The 20,345-nt window shown below is 32.5% G+C and overlaps 1 protein-coding gene across 1 annotated transcript in view; it reads left to right on the plus strand.

Moving 5' to 3' along the window:
- The first annotated feature begins 1,030 nt into the window (after window positions 1–1,030).
- The window catches only part of LOC145242448 (malate dehydrogenase, cytoplasmic-like), a 44,448-nt gene continuing 25,133 nt past the window's right edge, over window positions 1,031–20,345 (plus strand). Inside the window, exons 1-5 of the mRNA XM_080105505.1 lie at window positions 1,031–1,372; window positions 5,776–5,874; window positions 8,720–8,816; window positions 9,177–9,352; window positions 14,585–14,707. Of these exons, the coding sequence (XP_079961631.1) occupies window positions 1,370–1,372; window positions 5,776–5,874; window positions 8,720–8,816; window positions 9,177–9,352; window positions 14,585–14,707 (498 nt within the window). The 5' untranslated portion in view covers window positions 1,031–1,369. The remainder of the gene's footprint in view (window positions 1,373–5,775; window positions 5,875–8,719; window positions 8,817–9,176; window positions 9,353–14,584; window positions 14,708–20,345) is intronic.

Consider the following 20,345-nt stretch of genomic DNA (forward strand, 5'->3'; position numbering starts at 1 on the left):
TCGTTATTTTCATGGCAAGTGCTCAACTGAGCTCCAATCTATGCCTCTCCCTCGCCAAACTTTCACAAGAAACACCTGTCTAGCAGAAATCACTATCAATAATTTCCCCTACTCTTTATCTGTACCTAAACCCAAACGTAGATTCCATAAACGAAGCTTCTTTATTAGAATTACACACTTATGGAATTGTCTTCCGTTTTCCTGCTTTCAGCTGATTACAATGTGGTTGTCTTCAAGTCTAACGTAAACAAGTTTTTGATGAGCCGTTCCATATAAGTTAACAAATTCACCAAATTTCCATTACTAACGATTACTATATTGTCCAATTTCTACTGTACCCTCTTTAACCCTTATCCTCGAGTGGCCTCAAGGCCTTGATAAGTGGTGAGGCCCATGTAAAAAAAACAAAAAACTTAAAAAGACGTACTCGTTAAACAATACATCTTGTTCTTACGATGCTGTCCTTTCTGTAACTGAAGATATTAATTCAAAGATCCAGCACGAACTCCAATTTGGTGGAAAAAAACATCTCTTCCAATCAACAGCATAAGGCAGTCACATGACGTGAAAAGGGCATGAAAGCTAGGGAGGGGGAAGGAAAGAAAGAGCAAAAGGAACAAAGATGGTGGAAATAATTTCTACAGATAAGGTCCACTCTCTCTAATCAGTCTACAATAGATGTTGTGCCGTTATATTCCAGTATTAACTTTAGGTCGGACCTACCTTCAGCCATAACACCAAAATAGCTTGAAGCAGAATGCTCTATTTTCAGTCCTTTCTTCTTACTGTACCTTTCTTCCTGACCTTGATTCCCTTCTTCACCCTCTTTCTGAAACAAACAACACAAAATCTTTCACTGACCGAAGCAAAGAAAATCCAATGTCTTTTATATCCGCGGGGGCACAAACTAATGCAAATGAGTACAAACTGGATTTCCTGTACCATCACGTAGGCGCATTGTCATTTGTGCATTAGACATGATAGCATCTGGCTCGTCATACATTGTCTACAGTTCTGAATTTGTGGCATTCTCTAAATGTTTGCAATTGTCCTAAGCAATTGCCTGTTGGGTAGCACTGGCTTTTGATGCTTCTGGTTGCAAAATTAAAAAGGAGCTGCATAAAGGACAAAAGAGTTTGAAATTCTCTTCTACCTTTAGTTGGCCAGGTTCTCTTGAATAGTGGTGATGACTTCTCTGCACAAAGGTGGATTCCCAGCATGCATCAGCAATAATTTCTATTCTTCTCACTTGAATAATGAGCTTCTCTTGCATCTTGGGTAGCTCTGTCTACTAAGAATTGACTTTCTAATAGTAGTTAAAAAAGACAAACAAAAACTTGATATTTTATTGTCAATTTCAAGCAATAACATGGTAAGAATTTTTGAAGTTTTTATTTATTTTTTTGCATTCTTAAGTAAAAATATAAAAAAAACATTCATTATTTATATTGACTTGTTTTAATTACTCATTTATGGATAAAATAAATAATTACAAAAAAAAGCATCAAACAAAAAACCTTCAAACATTTTATATTTTTAATGAAAATATTGTCTTATTTTATTTTTAGATAGAGAAACAGGTAGACTGAATTTATAATAAAGCTTGATTTTTTTATTTTTTTTATTTTTTTATTTTTTTTTATAGGAGACAATTTTTAATGTCAACTCTGTAAATTTTAAAGATTCTTTATGTATGATGTCATTAAAACGTGTCATCCATTGAAACTAAAAAGATCCTTTATGACATCATGATGTAATTAAATGTATAAAAAGTAATGGTAGAAAAAAGAGCAAATATTAAAGAGATATTATTAATTGAAAACGAAAGATGATGGCTATGGAGAAGTGGACATCTGTGTGGACTAACTTGACATGCAGTGTTCGAATCCTGCCAGATTCATAGTACCAATTTTACTGTGAATGTTGGCAACCTCTCCTTAATCCTTCCTATGATTATTATTCTCCCTCCGATTTATTGGAGAAACCTGTTTTCAGTGCATCCGTTATTCCGAACGATTGCCAGATAACCATCTATTAGTTTTTCCTGAAATTTTGCCACAAATTCTGTTTCTTTAAATAGATATGCGCAGTAAAAAAATTTTTTTTGCAAAAATTCCTGTTGCGTCCCCCAGGGGCTTAAAAGAGGTCAAAAATACTCCAAAATAGCCAAAAATGACACTTTTGCCCCATAACTTTTGATCCATTCATTACATTTTTTTGAAAGTTGGCGAAAATGTGAAGGCAAAGTTGGCCTTCACACTTTTCACATTCATCATTTCTTCACTATTTTTTGTGGCGTCATCCCACATGTAGCACCAGAGGGAACCACATATGCGTGGCTTGTTTAATTTAAAACTGAAATCAGATCAATGCTAACAGAATCAAGCCAGTTTAAAGAAATGAAACGCACTTTTAAAAATCCTAGTAGTAAGTAATGAAAACTGTTGTACAAAATAAAGAACAAAACCTTTTTTCATTATAATGAAACGAAAGGATTTACTGTTGGAGAAGATAATCAGACAATGTCTAAGTGAATAAAATTAAAAGTAAAAAGTTCTTTTGGCTCCAGAAAGTCTATCAGTAGTTATCTATGACGGTTTCAATCACCAGTTATGGGGAGGCAGTCACATTTTGTTTTTTGAGGTTATACTTTAGGGTGATTTGTGAGGAGGGAGTTGGATTTTCTATTACTCATTTTATCATACTAGTGCTATATTTTTCATATGATTTTTTTTTCTATCGCTAATTCCACTCTTTTTCAATTGTCTTTGGAATTTTTCTTAAATTTTGAATTCAATTTTCTAAATGTTTTTTCTCTAATATCGAATCTGAAATTTAGATTTTTGTGTTTTGTCTGTGCTCTTTTATATCGCAATATAAATTTTTACGTTGATTGGATTGAAACCTACCAATTCTTGAAATTCTATTTTTTTTTTTTTTTTTTTTTTTTAGAATTCCTACCAAGATCTTTCTATTTTAGAATCAATTCATAGGATTCTGCCAGTATTCTAAGAATTTTGCTATACTGTATAAACACTTTCTGGATATATAATGATTTTACTAAGACTTGATGCTCCACAAATTTTTACCTTGTTGTGTAAGATGTTTCAGGTAGGTCCAATTCGTGGTGACATGGTCAAGGGCTGATAGCTGGGTACTGGACGTTGATGAGCACTGGAACAAGTAGCTGGAGTAGGAATTGCTGGTATAGGTGCTATTGGAAGGAGCTACCAAAAGTTGCTGGAGCATGAGGCACTGGAGCCGGAGCAGCAGGAAGGAGCTGGAGCAGGACCTATAGAGAAGTCAGGTGGATGATGCAGATAGCAAAGTGTGAAATCGCATTTTACTAGTTTGTATGCTGCCCTTAAAAGGGCAGTTTGATTGTTGCTAGTTGTTAGTGTCTTCTTCTCCCCATCTCAATGGGTGAGTAGAGAGAAGGCTCATAAACCCCTCCTCCACGGGCTGGATTGCCTTTTTCTGATTGATGGTTGCTGAATTTGGCTTACTACAGAGGCGAACCTGGATCATAATCAAACAACTGTAATTAATGACCAAATTTGTTGTGGTCCAAAGTATCTGGGGTGTTGATGTTAGTATTTTAGTCAACGTTTACATGGAAAGATTAGGAAGTTCAAATGCATGTATTTGAAAGGCTTTGCGGGTATGGCTTAAAACCTATATTTGTTACAGATAATATGCTATGTTTTGTCAACAAAGGAGTGCAACACTATAATAAATGGATCAACATGTTATTCACACAACTCTAAGAATTCAATCGGTTATAAATCCAGTAACTCAACAAGTTATGTTCTTGGTAAAAATTAAGACAGAAGAAACTGTTACAGATTATAATAGCTAAAAATGCTGCAACAACAATTAAAACAGTTGGTGAGAACATACTGGATATTTTATTATTTGCAATGCTTTTAAAAGGATGATTACGTAAACTTTTTTAAGCGTTTTTATGCTAATAAGCCAACAGTTGGAGAATTTAAATCTTTCTTCAGAAGCTATACGGAGACAGAAAAATCTTGTAACAGTGGTGTGTTCCTTGCTAATGGAATCAAAGCTAGTTTTGTGGCGGGTTTGAATCCTTCGACAAATGTTGATTATTATCTCCTGCACTAATGATTGCATAAGCACAAAACGTTAGTGTCTGTACGTATAAAAATAATTATATATATATATATATATATATATATATATACATATATACATATATATATACTAGCATGTTTCTCGGGTATTTGGAGGTGTATGTTGAGAAAAAAAAAAGCAATCAATTTTTTTAATTTGACCCCTATTATGACCCCTTAACATTTGTTTTGGACTCAAATCAAGTTATTAAGTTAGATCCATGCCCAAGGAACCTATATCTAAAATGTCAAGTGTTTACACCCAAAATTGTCGGAGAAGTTTGGTAGAGTTCTCAAAGGTCAAATCGTTGAACTTTGACCCCTTAATCGCCAAATTTCTGGCTGAAAATCGATCACATCGATATTCTCAAATCTCAGTACCCTGTATATCGAATTTCGAGTCTGTAGACTTAAAAGTGACAGTTATTGCGTAGGGAAATGAACACACACACACACAGACATGTTCACTTTTATACATATATATATATATATATATATATAGCAAAAGGTAATTGTATTTATGGAACAATCATTTACTTAGGCTCCAAGAATTCAACATCAACAACCAACCAGTGTGCGATCGTTTCTGAGATGATACAGTTCTTTTATTTGAATAAAGTCACATCACCAGCACCAGGATTAAACATCGAATAAAATAATTTAAATATATAATTAACACCAAAGTGAGGATCTCAAAAGATTATACAGCAAATCAAGATTATAGGCTAAAAAATGTAATCTGCTTAGAGAAATGCTTATATGGTCTATATATCGGGTATTATTTATTTTCAAAAACCTATATATTTAATAATTTTCAAATAAATAATTTTGAACAATTTTAAAAATATATTACATTTTCTTTTTTGCTTTACTTTAATATTTTGGCAAAAATAACAAATATATATTATCGCTAAAAAATCAACAAGAAACAGCACATAATATAAGCAGGGGCTCATAGTATAACAGTATACGCACTCGACCATAGAACCTATGGTCAAAGTTTTGTGCCCTAGTACAGAAGTAGCTTCTGTGAAAGACGTGTATGTAGATTACTATTTTATAAGTAAAATAACACTAACACACACACACACACACACACACATATATATATATATATATATATATATATATATATATACACACATATATATAGACTGGTTAGTTTAATTCCATTGACCAAAGAAAATAATCAGTTTACATTCATTATTTTTTATTCAAGGGCTTACATTTTTTTACCCTTTTTACACCTTATGCATGTTTTGCAGACAAAGAAAAATATTATCTTTTGTTGATTTAGCTGTTCTTCAGATACATTCAAAATTAATAATAAAAAAAAACAAAACATATACAGTTTTCAAAATGGGAAAGGTAATACAGAAAGATAAGACAAACAAAAAGTCAAAAACACAAAAAATCACTTTAAAGATGATAATCAGAGAAAAATCTCCCCCCCAAGACTTATTGAAAGGTACTCACACTGTCATGTATAATGTAAGCAACGCATGTACACACATGTATATAACAATAATAAGTATTTAAAAAGAACCTCAACACTCCACTGCAGTTTCACAGTAAATCCCTCTATCAAGTGTAATGTATATATTTGTATATTAGCTTAACATTTTTTTTGTATTTTCAGCCTGATCCCATCAAAGTATTGGTAACTGGAGCTGCTAGTCAGATTGCATACTCTGTACTCATCCGTTTGGCAAATGGAGATGTTTTTGGAAAGGACCAGGTATGTGCATCAACTGTGTATACTTTTTCTTTTTGAGATGAACATCTTCTTCGGTTTCCATTGAGTTTAACGCGTGTCCATCATACGTTCATTTGTAGTCGATTCCAAATGTAATTCATTATTCTCTAAACAACTTGGAAATTCTTATAAAAGTGAACTGTGATCATCCATCAGTTTTTCTGCTCCTATATTAGTTGCCCAACTAATTCTTTAAAGTTTAGTCTACTCAATCATATGACCTATAGTTGAATACAGGAGAGATGGGTTCATACCTTTTCCCAAAGGCATTAGTGAAAGTGAAGCAATAGCTGTTGCACAAATCAAATGTGACATGTCAGTAAGTGTCGTAGCACTTTTTTTTTTACCCTTATTTATCCTAAACAAAACATATTGCCACTTGGACGTAAGGTGCTATTATTTGTGACCATACCTACAGGGGAGTATGTAGGGAGTTGAGCAGCAAGATGTCTATTCACATTACATTTAAACTTCTTTATGTTAGTATAGTCAGGGAAGAAGGAAACAGGAGCATCCAAGAACCTCTGGAGTGAAGGGATGGGATTTTTGCTGCTTGTTGAGTTAGTCGAGAATATTTACATTGAGAAAGCACAGGGAAGCAATAGGACAGAGGTTGAAGCTTGGTTGATAGTGTGGGGTCTATTAGACTAGAAACTCTTTTTTAAACTCTGTCCAAGAGGGAGGCACAATAGCAACCCATATATGGCAACAACCCATATATGGCAACAATACTCCATGCATGGACAAATATTGACTTTGTAGAGATACAAGATACTGTCAGATGGGAGTAGTTTTCTAGCATGATAGAAGAATCCCACTTTCTTTGCAGCAGCCTTGGCAATCTCCTCAATGTATTTGTACCAATTCATGTGGCCTGTGAATGTTAAGCCCAGGAATTTAAATGATGAGCTCTCAAATTGGGTCACTACTAATTAGCCATCGCTATCAAGTGGTTGAGAAGATTTCTTGTAATCATTGAAAAACAAAAATTGCATTTGTTTTTAAAAATATTTTTTAAAATATTTTTTAAATATTTTTAAAAAATATTTTTAAAAATATTTTAAAACGTTTTCGCTGTGAAAATATGCATCTGAAACAGGTAAAAATGATAGATAAGTAGGAAAAAATTGGCACAAGCGAAAATCTACATAAAAATATCACAATGTGTTTATCCAAATCTTGGATACAATTCAAACAGGGAAAACATTTAAAGTTTGACAAATTTGAAAGAAAACTATATCTACATTTAAAAGTAGATGAGGACACTCTGCTATCACTGTCTCCCCAACTAGTGGCTCTTAACCTCAAGTGGTGTTTGGTGACTTATTAGTAAAAATAAACACAAAATAAACACAAAATAAACAAAACAGTAGATAGAACAATAAAATTAAAATCTAGTTTCTTTGACTGTGGAATCTCCACAGGCCTGACTAATCTATATACTACAAAAATATTTGTCTTGTTAACTTGCTTGTCACTGTGCACACTTTACCTGTACACGGGATGTTTAGAAAATCGATGATATTACTTTGAGATTATGTTCTATATATGTAATTGAACCTCTTTATGATGCGGTTGCTTTTGTAATAGAAATTTATTACTAGTCTAATTTCCTTCCTCATCCATTTGGTTTATATTTACTTTATATTTACTTGTATTTTGTCTGTTGTATTCGGTTACTTGAAATAAAAAGAGCCAACATTTGCATAATGCCGACCAGGTGCATCATGTTGATTAATTATGACACTTAGATCTTCCTACTACTTCTCATAACATCATGATTAATATTGTATTCGTTAGGTGTCAATTTTTTTTCATGACTTTGTTGGTACATGTGGCAACACCAAGCTCAGACTTATTTGATCTGTAGTTCTGTCACAGAGATAGTATTGATCCATTCCATTTGTAGATATAACGGTGCACAATCGCACACATTGTATGTGCTAGATGTTTACATGAAAAAAAATTGTTGCTTAGTATTTGTTTCAATGGCCGATAATTTAGAAATAAGAAAGGTCAATCAAGACAGATCAGTTTTCTGGGCTCCATGAAATCTATTGCTTTCACTCAACATCTCTAATTTCTTGTGTGTGTGTGTGTGTGTGTGTGTGTGTTGTCATTGTCGTCGTCATGATCAGTTTAACACCTACTTTACATGCTGGCAAGCAGCAGACAGTTTTAAGAAATTGACTACCAAAATAACCTCTCTCTATCCATATTCTCTTTATTCATATGAAGAGGCGGGGGGGGGGGGATATATGTGACTACACCAGGTCCAGACTTATTCTGCTTGTAATCTTACGATAATGACAGTGCCTTTCTCTAGAAACAGCAGTGAACTATCACAGACATTCTATGAGTTAAATGCTTACAATAAAGATGCTGATCAGTATTTGTTTCAACAGCTTATAACTCAGAAACCAATCGTTTGCGAACCTATTCACATGTCATCGGATTTACAAACACCTTGTATGCTTACTTTATTTACTTCCTGTACATGAGGTTAGTCATAAGTTCAGGTGACTTTTTTTAAAGTCAACACATTAGGACAAATGCACTCAGACATACAAAAATGTTTGAGAAGCCCCATTGATAAACTCCTTTTCAAAGAGATAAGATAAAGACTGAAAGGGTAAACCTCCTAAAACCACACAGAACCATACGTCAGGCTAACAGCAACAAAGCCATTGTTAAATTGATGAGGACGTATGTTTGCTTTAGATAATGAGAGGAAGATTAAATGAAATAAAATAAAGGGTAAATAAGAAAAGTTGTGTCGGATCACAAATCGCATTTAATCTAAAATGTTTTTGCTTTGTATTTTCAGTCAATCATTCTGGTGTTGCTTGATATCGAACCAATGATGAGTGTTCTTAAGGGAGTTGTCATGGAACTCTATGACTGTGCTCTGCCGCTTGTTGGAGGTAATAATTCATAGGAAGTTCTAGAGTTAAGTTTGCATTAGATTTTCTATCTTTTGTATTTACAAATATGTTAAATTAAACCCTCAAAATAACAAAGTGCAAGAAATCATGCCAAAGGGGAGAAATGCGTGCCAAAAACATTATATGCAACACCACAGAACTACCTTGAACATTATATACAAAATCATAAAACTATATCCTGAACATTATATAAAATACCATAAAACTATATTCTGAACATTATATAAGATACCATAAAACTATATTCTGAACATTATATAAAATACCATAAAATATATTGAACATTTTATGCAACCCCACAGAACTATCTTGAACATTAATTATTTTTGTCTTTAAAAGAAATCATTGCTACCGCCAAATACGAAGTGGGGTTCAAAGACATTGATGTAGCGATATTAATTTATGCCATGCGGCATCATGAAGGCATGGACCGAAAAGACTTGTTAGCAGCTAACATTAAGATTTTCCAAGAACAGGGGAAAGCCCTTAACGATTATGCCAAAGGAACTACCAAGGTAAGTGCATGTTTTTTAATGTTAAAAAAAAGTTTTGTTTTTTTTATCTTTTAATAATTTGCCTATTAAATCCATACTGAAAAAAGAAATATCTAGAATGTTTTAATTTCGAAATTATTTTATTTTAGCCTTTTATATATATATATATATATATATATATATATATATATATATATGTTGTTTGTTTTGGTTTTAGCAGTATGTTTTGAGTGAATTCAATTATTTGCGAAAGTGCATTTTTACCTAAATGCGAGTTGGGAATAATTTTCCCTTTAACCAATTTGGTACCCCCACATGGGGAGCGGTATATATATCATTTTTTTAAATAAAAAAAAATAATATACATATATAAGAGCAAATAGTTAATAAAACATGTTAAAAAAAACTTTGAAAAAGAGTTAAAAAACATATTTAATCTGAAAAGGAAACACTTAATAAATGGATAGTCCTTAATCCACAGAGTTTTGAAGAAATACTTTCCTTCTCATCAGAGGGTAGGAATTAGCAAAATGCGGGATCTGATTTTGCATACAAAAGTATTTGATGAAACTGCAAGTAAGTCAAAGATCATACTTGATAACAGTCATAAAATACGCTTAAATATGATATTTTAATTCATGCAGATTTCGTATTTATTATTACAGAGCCAATTCTTTATTGATTATTATATTGTTAGACATTGTTTAGCACTTATTATAATTTATCAATGGTTTAAAAAAGATATGTATCAACCCAAACAATCTTTAATTCACTGAAATTGTAGGTTTCACTTCTCATAATATCATGATTAATATTATAATGTATATAATAAAACTACATAAATCATAATTTTAAATAATATTAGAATGATCTATAGACCTCAAAAATAAAATTTTTACTTAATGTTTATAATAGGGATCTCATCAGAGAATTCTTGTGGGGAAATATCTTTTCTCTTCCCACTGAACAGTGTGCAAATGAGACCACCAAATGGTTCAAAGCAGCAATTGAAGCACATGTTCCCACACAGAAATTCTATAGTAAGCCTCACTCTACCCAACGGTTTACTTCTACTTGTGCAGCTGCCATTGCTCAATGGCAGCATGCGTACTGCAGATTTAAGCGACATAAGTCCAGTTCTAACAGATTGTAAGAGAGAAATAGCGACAGCTAAGAGAGATTATACTGAAATTATCAGAAAACGCATCGAAGCACAGAAATTAAGAACCCTGATTTTTGGAAAATCTACAACAATGTAGTAACTAATGGGCAATCAACAATTCCCTGACTATCAAACAATCGTGAGTTTGTTTGCATGGCAACCGAGAAGGCCAACATGCTTGCCAGTCGGTTTGCCTCAAACTCCACAGCAAACCACTCCCTCTCTAACTTTCCTTTGCAGACAGATGCCACACTAGAAGGTCTGAAAATCATTCCTTCTTAGGTGCATGGTATAATAAAAAACCTAGACACCTTGGAAGCATGTGGACCTGATCTCATCCCGGCTGTGCTATAAAAAAATGCTCTACCGAGGTTGCTCCAGTCCTCTCCAAACTTTACAACAAATGTCTTAACAAATCTTGCTTTCCTGACTGCTGGAAAAATGCTTCCGTGGTACCAGTTTTCAAGAATTCTGGTGAAAGAACTGACCCAGTAAATTATTGTCCCATTAGCCTCCTCCCACTTTTCACCAAAATATTTGAGTCCATAATTAATCAAGTTCTAGTCCATCACCTTACAACTGCTAAACTTCTGACCAATCAACAATATGGATTTAGGCAACCCTGTTTCACACCAGATATCCTAACTGTAATCTCTGAACGTATATACTATTCACTGGACAAAGCAGAGGAGGGTAGAACGGTAGCTCTAGATATATCTAAGGCTTTTGACAGGATATAGCACGATGGTCTCCTCAGGAAAATCAGATCATATGGTATCACTGGAAGAATACATAACATAATTAAATCCTTCTTAAGTAAGAGAAAAATCTAGGTTGTCCTCGACGGTCGTACATTTAAACAATATATAAATGTGGGAATACCACAGGGGTCAATCCTTGGACCCTTATTATTCCTAATATTCATAAATGACCTGCCTGATAAAATTCTCTGAGCTGGGTATATTTACTGATGACATGAGCTGGAACAGACACATTGAGAGCATTGCCTAAAAGTATCCTGTACCTCTATAAGGCCACCATTCACCCATGTATAAAGTACTGTTGTTACATTTGGGCTGGTACATCTGTTACTTGTCTCTCACTCCTGGACAGGATTCAAAAAAGAGTTGCCAACCTGATAGGTCTTGAACTGTCATCTAAGCTTCAGCTTCTGTGCCATCGACGAAATGTTGCATCCCTCTGCCTGTTCTACAAGTATTTTAATAGTGAATGCTCTGACGAACTACAAGCACCTGTACCCCCTCGACGTAAATACCACTGACAAACCCGACAAACAGTATAAATCTCTAGGCGTAAGAAAGTATTCTACTCTAATAGTTTCTTCCCCAGAACTGCTTGACTTTGGAACTCCCTTCCAGGATTCTGCTTTCCCGACTGTACTGACATGCAGAAGTTCAAGTGTAATGTGAACAGACATCTTGCTGCTCATCTCATATCCTAATATCCCTGCAACTTATGTCCTACTTCAAAGTGGCATTGTGCATTGTTTGGAATGAAAAAAAAATTGAATAAAATATGTATACATTACTTCCTATACTATATTAACAATTTATCCACTATATATAATTTAATTCTAATAAAATGAATATTAACAACTTTAATAAATTAGATATATAATTTAATTCTAATAAAATGAATATTAACAACTTTAATAAATTAGATATATAATTTAATTCTAATAAAATGAATATTAACAACTTTAATAAATTAGATATATAATTTAATTCTAATAAAATGAATATTAACAACTTTAATAAATTAGATATATAATTTAATTCTAATAAAATGAATATTAACAACTTTAATAAATTAGATATATAATTTAATTCTAATAAAATGAATATTAACAACTTTAATAAATTAGATATATAATTTAATTCTAATAAAATGAATATTAACAATTTTAATAAATTAGATATATAATTTAATTCTAATAAAATGAATATTAACAACTTTAATAAATTAGATATATAATTTAATTCTAATAAAATGAATATTAACAACTTTAATAAATTAGATATATAATTTAATTCTAATAAAATGAATATTAACAACTTTAATAAATTAGATATATAATTTAATTCTAATAAAATGAATATTAACAACTTTAATAAATTAGATATATAATTTAATTCTAATAAAATGAATATTAACAACTTTAATAAATTAGATATATAATTTAATTCTAATAAAATGAATATTAACAACTTTAATAAATTAGATATATAATTTAATTCTAATAAAATGAATATTAACAACTTTAATAAATTAGATATAACAAAAGATGAATGTATATTTCTTATTTGTATAATTTCGACTATCCCGATTTTACTGCATACTATTTGAAAATATTTATAGAGCAGATTAAACTTATCATTATATTACATTTAGGATCTTAGGTTTCTCATAAAATTTAAAGTGATATTAAAATTAAGTCCTTAATTTTTAATTCAAACAAAATTTTTACAACAAATATTACCATTATTATTATTATAGATTAAATGAAGCTAATGTCTAAAATATGTGCTTGTTACCATAGCAACAAACCGCAGATGGATCGATTACGATGCCTTTTTTCATTTTCGTTTACTCCTTAGTAAAATCTCTAATTTCCTGTCACCTGAAAGCGCAGTCGTCTGACCTAATTAAAATAACTAAAGCTACCCATCATTGTCTAGTAGCTCCTGATTAAACCTCCTTCCCTCTCTCCTAGTGACAATGACACATGTTTCCAAACACCCAAAATAGAAATTATTAATTAAAAAAAAGCCTTCCAAAATTTTCTTTTACTTTTCGTTAAAAGACTAGCCTCAATGAAGACTGGAGGCTTCGATTGTCTGATGAAATCTTTTTAGATTGAAACAATAGACTTATTGTTGCAACCAATAGTAATTTTGTTTACTTAAATTGAATAAAGTAATATTTTGCTCTTTTTATTGATCACTATTAACAAACTTGTTAAATTCAAAGATTTTTGATTTTGGATATATATTAGAACAATACTCATCCTCGGATAGGTAAAATGAATCACCTGACTAGAAGAGTTTTGCATCACTTTTGATACTAAACTTTATGTGTAGAATAATTATTATAATTACAGGTTTGATTAAAAAATTGTCTAACAATTAAGGCTTTAATTGTTGGAAACTGAAATTCAGGAGATTTTGCTTAATTGATGTGTAATGATTTGATAAAATTTAAAGTAAATTTTGGCGATTGTACAACATAGTTAACAAAAAAGAAGGGTGAAAAAACAAAACAAATTTACAGCTATTCATATATATATATATATATATAGACAGAGAGAGAGAGAGAGAGAGAAATAAAACGGAACAAACCGAGTTATGTGTTCATCAACATTTCATCTTTATTTTGAGACTTCATTTGGATGAAATAAAAACGAAACGGCGATGACTATTCTCATATATATATATATATATATATATATATATATATATATATATATATATATATATATATATATATATATATAATATGTGTGTGTGTGTGTGCAAATTATATATATGCAAATTATTTATTTAAAACCTTTACAATACAGTTCGCAGAAATGTACCATGGTTCCATTGAGACGAGTAAGCTATTTTGTTTATAAAAAGCTCCTAGAACAAATCTCAAGTCCTCAGCGTCTCATGAAATGAAGACAGAACTCCCTCCCCCAAAAAAAAAAAAAGAAAAGTAACGATCGGCTCCCTAGGGCATTTCTTCATTCTTATGTTCTTCCAGACTAATCATCTTAATATTAAAAAATTATTCTATTATAATACAAGAGAAATAATTCATTATTAAGAAATTGGTAATTATCTGTTTGATCTAATAAATTTCGAATAATAAAAAAAAGAAAAGAAATATAATTAACTTGATTTACATATTGGAACTCTCTAATTAATAAAATATAAAATTAATAAAATAATAGAAAACCTTTAGTGATACAGTATAAGATTGATTTTGGAAATTAAAATTCCTGTTTGTGATTTAAACAATAAAAACAACGATTAGAAGAATATATATGCATTTATTTAATGATTAAAAAAGATATGTATTCATTTCAGGTGGTTGTCGTTGGTAACCCAGCCAACACAAATGCTTTGATTTGCATGAAGAATGCTCTGAATATTCCACCGGAGAACTTCTCTGCCCTAACCCGACTTGACCAAAATCGAGCCCAGTACCAGGTAACAAAAAGTTTGTTTAGGAGTGAGGGAGATTTATAGAATGAAGACAAGAAAATAAATCTCATGCTAACATTTAAAAGCAACTTTATTGGTCATCTTCATTAATAAGAATATAGGAGAGAAAGTGGTTAGTAGCTGAAAGTGTTCTTGTGTGGAAATGTAGATTAAATATTAGAAAGGCTTTTATACACTCGGTCACATGACTGAGAGCTGGCCTCCGATTGGATAAGCCAGGAAGAAAATGGGTTTCAAAATCTCGAGCTGCGAGAATTAGCTCCTGCTTGTGCTTGTTGCAATTTCGACTGCTACAAATACCCCCTTGTTTGGATAGTATTTTCTTCCAAAAACCAAAAATGTTTATTGAAAATAAAAAATAGATTTTTTCATCTATGTCTATGACGGTAAGTTGTATCTTAGAAATTGCAAAGTAGTGAGAATTTTGAATATGTCCATCTGTGAAAGTTGGTTGTAAAATCCATTTTTTTTTTTTGTGTATGTCAACACAAGGCTCGATGCTTGTGACCGTGTTCAAATTTGTTTTATAGAATTGTATAAAATTTCTTTAAATTTGAACTATTCCAGTGGAATCTGAAGTCGCTAAGTTGCTGTTACTTGTTGCTAAAAATTGTTTTGTGGACGAGTTTACTTCAAATATTACCTCTGGTGGACATTGTGAAAAAAAAACAAGTGTTATTTTGAATGGCTAGTCGCCAGTAATGTATTTGAGTTTTGACTCGAATGTTTGGTGAATAGTTATTTATTTTTTCTGTGGAAAAAAAATTGTTGCTTTTCAGTGAAAAAATTTTTTTGTGAGATAAATTTGCAAGGGGAATGTGTTTTTGTTGCAGAGAATATTTATGCCACGTGTGTGCAATGTTGTCAAGTTGACTGATTTTACTTTTTAATATTCTCCTAATGTAGGGAGATTGCTTTATTATCACAGATATTTACACTATTTACGTTAATGGCGTCAAGTTGACCCATGTTTTTTGTTGTTGTTTTGTTTAAATATCCGATGTGAGCGTTTAAGGCAGGGAGATTGTAATAGAAAACTGTAGCATGAAAACAAATAAATGGCAAGAGTGTTTTCGTACACAAAGAAAGTGTTAACTCTTTTTTAAGCTGGTGTATTTTTGTTTTTGTTATCTGCAGCCATTGTTTAGTTAAAAATGTATGGTGAAAGAAAAGATTTTTTGTTGTTTCAGGGAAACGTATCTGGATGAAACGTTTTATCATTTTCAGTGAAAATGTGTTCAGTATTTCTCGTGAAATGTGTTTCCGTGAAAATGTTTTTAGCTTTTTTTTCATGTGACACATGTCTGAAAATGTTTAAGCTTTTTAAGTTTAACATATTCGACGAGAATGTTTTGTTTTTCTTTTCGGTGAAAAGAATGTCCAGTATTAGGAAGATGTTCTAGAGACTTCTCAGTGATGAGTAAGTGACGTTGGAAGATGTTTTCGCTTGTCAGTCAAAAGTGTCTGTTTTTTTTTTGTTTTTTTTTAAGGGAAAACATCTTATGGAACACAAAGTGTTAGCGGTACTGACAGTTTTTTTTTAAAGGCTATGAAAAACAAAGAAAACAAACAAAGCTGCTGAAGGGTTGCATATTTAGAGGTCACCAATGTAGAATATGAAGTTGAGAAATCTCATTCTAACATTTAAAAGCAACTTTATTGGTTATCTTTGTTAATAAGAAAATAAGAAAGAAACAGGTTAGTAGGTGAAAATGTTCTTGTGTGGAAATGTAGATTAAATATTAAGAATGGGAATGGTGCTGGCAAAAATAATTAATCTCAGTAATGTTTTGATTAAGTTTTAAAAATGCATGATTGGATTTGAATCATTGTTGATTATCCCACTTTTCGTGATCTATGTGATTGGCAATTTTTGATTTGCTGAAAGTTTTCTTGTTTTTGAAATTTTTATAAATTTTTCATGTTTTTTTTTTTTTTTTTTTGAGACATCTGCAATGTTTACTTTTTTGTCATTCTAATCATATCGGAATGGGGCAGTCAGCTATTTGTATATCTTCACAGTTTTTATTATGTTAATCTGCAGCATGATGTGAGATGCAAGTGAAAACTATATGACACTTAATTGGAATTAAACGTGTTCATGAAATATTCGAAAAAGACGGCATAGAAGTAGTAGGAAAGAATGTTGCCAAAGCAGGAGATGCGTCATCTTTGTTGTCTTAAAAATCAAATCAGTAGATGAGTCGCATTTCTGAAAACTTTTTCTCCAAAATGTATTGTGTACATTTCTTAGCCAAGACTGGAATTTATAAAAACTTGAATATTAACAACTTCTATATCTAATCTGTACAAGTTTCTATACTTTTTATCTTTCAAATCATATTTCGGTTTTTCTTTGAGATAACTGAAACACCATTCTTTAGTATTGCAGCAAAGGAATTCTCACTGCAAAACAAAAACTACAAGCCCAGTTTACAAACAAATAATGATGTTTTTTTTTGGGGGGGGGGGGGGAGTATTACAAGTACTTGTCTTTCCAAGATTAAATGGGAGACTTACAGAATGAGAGTATTGCCTGACCAGACCAAAACACACACGTCCCATTGACACAGTCCTTTAGCACCCCCCCAAAGGATCCAGCTTCCACAGAGGCTATTCGAACATGTTTTCCCTCACATATACACACCCACATGTACGCACGCACGTATGCACACACACACGCACGCATATACACAGCCTCATACACACACTCACATTCATGCGCATACACACACACACACACCCGAGCTGTGACGTCACTTCTTTTTAAGTGAAAACCAGATATGTGCACCCAGAACACTAACTCCAGTATAAAAGTCAACAAAACCTGTCAACTTGCCTTTTTCGTCCGGACCAGCGTTCGACCTGTTGAGTCGACGAACCGACCGCGCACCCTAACGTCACTTTCCCTGCTACTGTAATGTGGGATAAGCACATGTACACTTTATATGCTTTCTCTCTCCATGAACTGGATTTACTTTCTCGCTCTATCTCCCCTTCGGTTTTGGTCCATCAACATAGACATGTGCGCGGCTTTCTACTGAGCTTAACCCTCTCTTTCTACAGGCCGGCTTGCCACTTCGCGTTTCTCTATTGCATTCCCCTTTCCTTCCACGTGCGTAGTCGTCAACAGCTGAATGAATACGTGTACACCGAAGACTTTCATTTCTCAACAGAAAATAAATGACATGTTTATCTTATTCCAGCATTTGAGTTTTTTGTTTCTTTCATTCAATTCGTTTCATTATTTTTTCTTGTAGCGAGTTAGGGTATTTATATCCTGGTCCGCAACAAGGCACACTTTTAGTTAAAAGATGAAGACAATGAAATAAGTCTCATTTAAAATCAACTTTATTGGTTATCTCCGTTAGTAAGAGAGAAACGGGTTAGTAGCTGAAAATGTTCTTCTGTGGAAACGTAGTTTGAATATTAGACAGGCATTTTTATATTATAACATTTCATGTTTATATAAATATAATAAATAATGAATATAAATATAATAAAAATATTTATTAATATAATTAAATATAATAATATAATAATACTTAAAATATTATATAATAACAAAATATAATAAAAATAATTATTAATAATCAAATAAATTATAATAATAATAAAATATTATATAATGCAATACAAAAAATATTACTTTAAAATTAGAATATAAAAAAGTCTTTTTAAGCGTTTCTGGAGATTTCTAAAAATAGCACAGAAAAAGTATTCTAAAAGTTCTAAACAAAAGTATTTTTTTTTAGTTGGTTTCTGGAACTTTCTTCAGCAACAACTATAAATAGTTGTCAAATGCTTCTGCTAGTCAGTTATGTACAGGAATCGCTGTTAGAAGGGACGCAACTCTAGGTGACCTCAAAACACAGTCATAACTCCGGCCGTAGACAGAAAGAGAAATGAAAAACTCCAGACCATAAAAGAGAAATCTGAATCACACGCCTAAGTAAATCTCCTTCAGCAAGAAAACTGGCAATTTATGGTAAATATAGATATTCTGATTCTTAGTTTGACCAAAGGCATTATATCTTCAAATATTATTAAATATAAATATTAGACTAAAAGCAAGACTAGAATCTGAATTATTTCCCTTTGACAAATTTATGCCTATAAATAGTTTTTGTTTATATTATTTTAATTGGAATTCATTATTGAGATGAGTGTTATTTATTAATTTTTTTTATTTCTTGCGGACTATTATTCTCTTTTTCTTAGTTGTTTCACGACGTTTCGGCCAACTATTCCTCTGGCCTACATCAGGTGGTAACCACGATGGGATAGGAACTCTGAATCTTCTGACTGCATCCATTGCAATTACTGCCTTCCGTAGTTGTTGTCGTCTCACTACAAGGCCTGTGGCGCAGTTGATAGACGTTGAATCTCTACGGTTCCAAGTAAGAATTGTCTGAAGATAGCAGTTTCAATTCTACCCAAAGCCAGCCAGAGGCTTACTTGGCCAAAAGTAGTGTGACGACAACAACTACGGGAAACAGTAATTGCAGTGAATGCAGTCAGGAGATTCAGAGTTCTTATCTCGTTACGGTTACCACCTGACGAAGGCCAAAGGAATAGTTGGCCGAAACGTCGTGAAACAACAACTAAAAAAGATGAGGATAATAGTCTGCAATAAATAAAAAAATTAAGTTTTTCTTTTTTTCTCTTTTTTTCTCTACTTTCTTTTTCTTTTACTCTTTTTCTATTTTGAATGTATATGATTACTGTGCTTTACCTCTAGACTTAACACAATAACGTAACAAAGGCTTTTTGAAGGAGAACAGTGTTCATGCGCACTTGTATTTATAGTAGTCATGGGAAGAGTTTCTGATGTGGAGACGTAGATTAGACAAGCCAGTTTAATGAGAAAGAAAGAGAAAAGTGTTCAGTGGATATGTGTGTTGCAGATGGTAGTTGGGGACAAGAGATTAGAGAGTCCCATGGTAAAAAAGAGAGTACGTGTGTGTACCATACGTGGAAGTAAGTCTGTGTTTGAAGATAGCCATGTTGGCTTGTTTGTACTCACACTAGCCTGGGACCCAGCGAGGTCTGCTGCCAGCAGGGAGAAAAGAGAGGGAGTTTGTTGCCAGTTTTACGTTTTATACATTCGGTTATGTGACTAAGAGCTCGTCTCTGATTGAATAAGACAGGAAGAAAATGGATTTCAAAATCTCAAACCGCGAGAATTAGCTCCTGCTTGTGCTTTCGACTACAGATTTTATAATTTTTTTCTTTCATGTTTTGGTCCTTTTCTGAATGAATTTGCCAGAAATGACATTGTAGCCATTTTTTTTTTTTTTTTTTTATTCAATTTTCACCCCAAACAAGGCACAGTGTCACTTTGAAGCAGGGGGCTACTATCAGGGACTTAATTAGCGGGGTCATTATGAAGGGAGATGAGTAGAAAGATGTTTGTTAACATTACACTTGAACTTCTGCATATTAGTGCAGTTGGGAAAGCAGAATCCCGGAAGGGAGTTCCAAAGACCCGCAGTTCTGGGGAAGAAACTATTGGAGTAAAAGGCTTTCTTGCACCTAGGGATCTCTACTGTAAAGGGATGAGACTTAGTAGCTTGTCGGGGGTAGTTACGTCGGGGAGGTACAAGTGTTTGCAGTTCGTCAG

This window comes from Euprymna scolopes, chromosome 21, assembly GCF_053919585.1.
Source record: "Euprymna scolopes isolate OS-2025 chromosome 21, ASM5391958v1, whole genome shotgun sequence".
In the NCBI taxonomy this organism is placed as follows: domain Eukaryota; kingdom Metazoa; phylum Mollusca; class Cephalopoda; order Sepiida; family Sepiolidae; genus Euprymna; species Euprymna scolopes.